The 4,400-nt window shown below is 31.8% G+C and overlaps 1 protein-coding gene across 1 annotated transcript; it reads left to right on the top strand.

The window, feature by feature from the left end:
* The first annotated feature begins 3,983 nt into the window (after window positions 1–3,983).
* On the top strand, window positions 3,984–4,400 carry LOC136086154 (uncharacterized). The gene has a single exon (XM_065808431.1). The coding sequence runs from the start codon at window positions 3,984–3,986 to the stop codon at window positions 4,398–4,400; it is 417 nt and encodes a 138-aa protein (XP_065664503.1).

Raw genomic sequence — 4,400 nt, 5'->3', positions numbered from 1 at the left:
GGCTCAATACAGACCTAAGGTAAATTATTTTATAAATAAATTAAATGGAACTTAAATAAATCAATAAAACTATCGTTAACAAAACGTGTCTATTATTTATAAACTTTTAATCTTATACATTTTTCTTTTCTTTTTTGTGTTTGTTAAGGTGCTCCCAGAAGTCCTTGCGATCTTATCACAGAGCACTGATGAAGAGCATTTAACTAAGACTTCTTTCCTACCCAATATCGTTTGTTCAGCTAAAGCTTGCATTGAACCGCGGATCTCTTGGTTTTGAGCCAGAACTCTAACCGCAGCGCATCTTGTTTCAATCCAATCGGCAGGAAAATAATATACCATGTAAGCTACCATTAATAAAAATTAATAACATCAAAAGAACTGAAACCATTAAATATCTTGGGATAATTATTAACGAAAAGAATTATTGGAAAGCCTATATAAAAAAGAATAAATATTTTTTTTGTTTTTTTGTTAATTCACCTCCTCAAGGCCGCGAAGGCCACTACAGACGAGGAGGCTACTTAATTGTGGTTATAACCCTCTCTCAACTCTATAACTCCGAAACACGAACCTTGACAACAAAGTCCGCTGCGCGGAGAAACAAGCTGATATAAGATCAAAAAGTATCGGCATACTCTACAAAGTCAAACCTATAATTTTCCAAAGGAATCTAAGCATTCTCTACTTTTCTTACATACAAAGTTATCTAACATATACAAATATTGCCTGGGGAAATACAAATAAATCTAAACTAAATTCTCTATATATAAACCAGAAACACGCAGAAGATTGATTTATAATAAAAATAAATTCACTCATGCCGATCCGTTACTTAAAATCTTGAATGCGTTAAAAATCTAACAAACAATCTCGAATGCGTTAAAAATCTTAACATCTGCTAAAATAACTTATTTATGCTCAAATATAAGCTCGGACTTGTCCCGATTTATTTTACTATAAACTTTTTCAAATCAACGCCAACAGATATATCACACGAGAAGCAGGAAACTTCACTATAAAAAAAAAAATTCTCGAGACTTTCATTTGTATACCGTGGCCACTACTTTTACAACAAAATAATACTTCAAAATATTGAACTTACTAAACTAGATAATCTTATTGCCCTGAAGAAAAAACTTAAAAAGATCTCGTAATTAACAAAACCAATTTTATCAATATCTATTAAATGCAAAAAATAAATAATAACAAGAACAATTTATATTAAATAAATAAAATAAACAAAAAATCTAAGAAAGAAAAAATAAATAAACAAGTATATATAGTTAACAACTTTACATAGTAAAGTATTATTGAACAGTAGACCACCAAAGGTTAATGTGTTTAATAAATTTACTTTTTAAATTTTTAGTTTATTTTGTATTTTAAAGGTTCTTGATGAACAGGCAACTCGTTATCTTCTGCGAATTTCCTTACAACCTCAAAATATTATAATTTATGAATATATTTTCAACGACAATCGCAAGCAAGTCCCTAGTAGCACTGTCGTTGGACAGACTTGCGTATATATTTCTAAATGTATGGGTTAATAGCCAGTTTATTATTAGCCACTTTATATTATAAAGTACGATTTTTTAAATTATCATCAGGGGGAAACCCCCTCTAAATTTACTCAAATTTTATAAAAAATATTTTTATTTATTTATGCATTTTAATGTATGCAGAATTCAAAATTATTTGTTTGTTTACTGATTTTAATAATTAAATCCTTCAAGTTTAGCTTTTTTTTAAGGTACCTTAAAATTTATACCATAGCAACGCCCATAGCAACGGTCTAACACCTTATTAAAAATCCTAATAACTTACGTGTATTTTTAAATAGCTGCAGTAAAATGCTTGGTTTGGCTTCTTTACTTATCCAGCGGGCAAAAAAAGTCTGGTTTATCAAGTCAGATTACAGCTTTCTGTTATTCTGAAGCTTTTAAAGTTGTCAATTTTCTTAATTTTAAAAAAAAATGAGTAAAGCGTGTAGAATAAAATCAAGAACAATAATTAAAAAAACGAGGAGAGGTTTCTTAGGGAAGAAATTTAACAGTCTTGACAAAGAAAATATTGAAAGGGAGTTAAATGATAATCCTTCTGTAACAATTTTGATTGATTCAAATAATACAACTGTCAATAATAACTCTGTAAATAACGAATCTGGATTAAATTTATTTTCTACATCTGTATCTGCAAAGAAGGTAAAGCCAATTGAATGTTCCAGAGCTTTTACAAGAATGGAAATATCTGGATATAGGATTATAGATTGCTCTATATTATCTGACATATTTAATGCTTTAGCATGCCCTCAATGTGGCGAGTGTTCATCCTTGTCATTGTCCGAAAAAATGCAAGACAAAAAAGGACTTGCCTCAAAGTTACTTATCAAGTGCTTTAACTGCAAATATGAAAATGAGTTTTATACTTCAAAACAATGTAACAGAGGATATGATATTAATTGTAGAACAGTATACGCAATGCGTGCACTCGGACAGGAACATTCTGGTATAAAAATATTCACCACTTTAATGAATATGCCACAACCAATGACTCAAAATAATTATGATAAGTTAGCTGTGAAAATAGGAGAATTGCGTAAACATGTTGCTAATGATGAAGTTTTTGATATTGGTGTGTCGTGTGATGGTACTTGGCAGAGAAGAGGCTTTTCATCATTAAACGGTGTCTTTTCTGCATTATCAATGGACACTGGAAAGGTTTTGGATGTCGAACCAATGTGCAGGTTCTGCAAAGGTTGCTTTTTAAAGAAAGATCTTTTAAAAACAAACCCTGCAGCCTATACCCAATGGAGGAGCTCTCACATTTGTAAAAACAATTACAAAGGATCTGCAAGCGGTATGGAGACCACCGGTGCAAAACGTGTGTTTTTAAGATCTATTGACAAGTACAAACTGCGGTATGTGAATTTTTTAGGAGACGGGGACAGTAAAAGTTTCATTAATGTCATAGATATTTACCCTGGCATTCAAGTTAATAAGTTAGAATGTGTGGGACACTATCAAAACTGTGTTGGTACACGACTACGAAATTTAAAGAAAAGAGAAAAAGGTCTTGGTGGGCGTGGTTGTCTTACAGATGCAGTAATCGATCGTCTGCAAAATTTCTTTGGTGTTGCTATTAGGCAAAATGCTGGAAACTTAGCAGGTATGAAGGCAAGCGTATTGGCTACATTATTTCATGTTGCATCTTCCAAAACAAATAACTTGCACTTTCCTCACTGTCCTACCGACATCAATAGTTGGTGCAAGTTCAACTTTGATAAAGCAAATAAAACCAACACTTACAAAACAAGTCCAGGTCTTCCAATGAACATAATATTTGAGAAAGAGGGTATAACTTAACGGATTATGCGGAAGTTATCGGACAAATCCTAATTTCATTATTTGAGCATAATAATTAGTTTTTGTGGTTTTATGCAAAGGCATAAACGTTCTATAAAATATAAACTTTATTATTTGAAACACAATTATTTAAAATGAGGTTAAATGCAGCTGAACGAGAATCTTTTCGAAAGCGACTAAAAATGTTTTTTGTAAATAAACCTTGTTTTAAAAAAAATATATCGTAAATCATTTTGAAAAAGAAGGATTTGCTCAAAGTACAATATATGATAACCTAAAATGACTTGAAACTGTTCAATCGTTTTCTGATAAAAGCACCCTGGTCGTCCGACATCCTGGACTTGAGAAAAGAAAGCCGAATTAACGAGACTTGTCAACAATCGAAAAGGGGTCAGTCAGAGAAAAATAGGTATTAAACTCGGTGTAAATCAATCAACAATTGGTCGTCAGTTAAAAAAAATAAATATTATATATAGAAAACGCGAAAAGACTCCAAAATACACTATAGAACAACAAATAAAGGCAAAGAAAAGAAGCAGGAAACTAGTTAACCAACTCTATAACACAAAATCGCTTCTAGTCGTCGATGACGAAAAATACTTTTGTTTTGCAGGGGACAACATGCCTGGAAATTCTGGATATTACACAAACAACAAAAAGACATGTCCAGAAAGGGTTCGTTTTATAGGAAAAGAGAAATTTCCAAAAAAATTATTAATGTGGATAGCCATATCTGACCGTGGTATGTCCGAGCCATTGTTTCGCACTTCCAAGGCTGTAGCAATCAATTCATCAATCTATATTAATGAATGTTTAGAAAAACGACTTCTTCCATTTATTCACAAGTATCATAGAGACTTTAACTATTTATTTTGGCCAGATTTAGCAAGTTCTCATTATTCTAAAGTTTCTCTAAACTGGATGGACCAATATGTCTTTTACGTTGACAAAGATTCCAATCCCCCAAATGTGCCTCAAGCACGACCAATTGAAAATTTTTGGGGACATTTGGCACAAAAGGTTTACGAGGGAGATTAG

The sequence above is a fragment of the Hydra vulgaris genome, chromosome 10, assembly GCF_038396675.1.
Source record: "Hydra vulgaris chromosome 10, alternate assembly HydraT2T_AEP".
In the NCBI taxonomy this organism is placed as follows: Eukaryota; Metazoa; Cnidaria; class Hydrozoa; order Anthoathecata; family Hydridae; genus Hydra; species Hydra vulgaris.
The sequence above is the reverse complement of the archived record's forward strand: the minus strand, read 5'-3'. Positions and strand labels throughout refer to the sequence as shown.

Excerpts from the sequence above, each read along its gene's own strand:
- LOC136086154 (XM_065808431.1), top strand. The coding sequence starts at position 3,984 with ATGCCTGGAAATTCTGGATATTACACAAACAACAAAAAGACATGTCCA.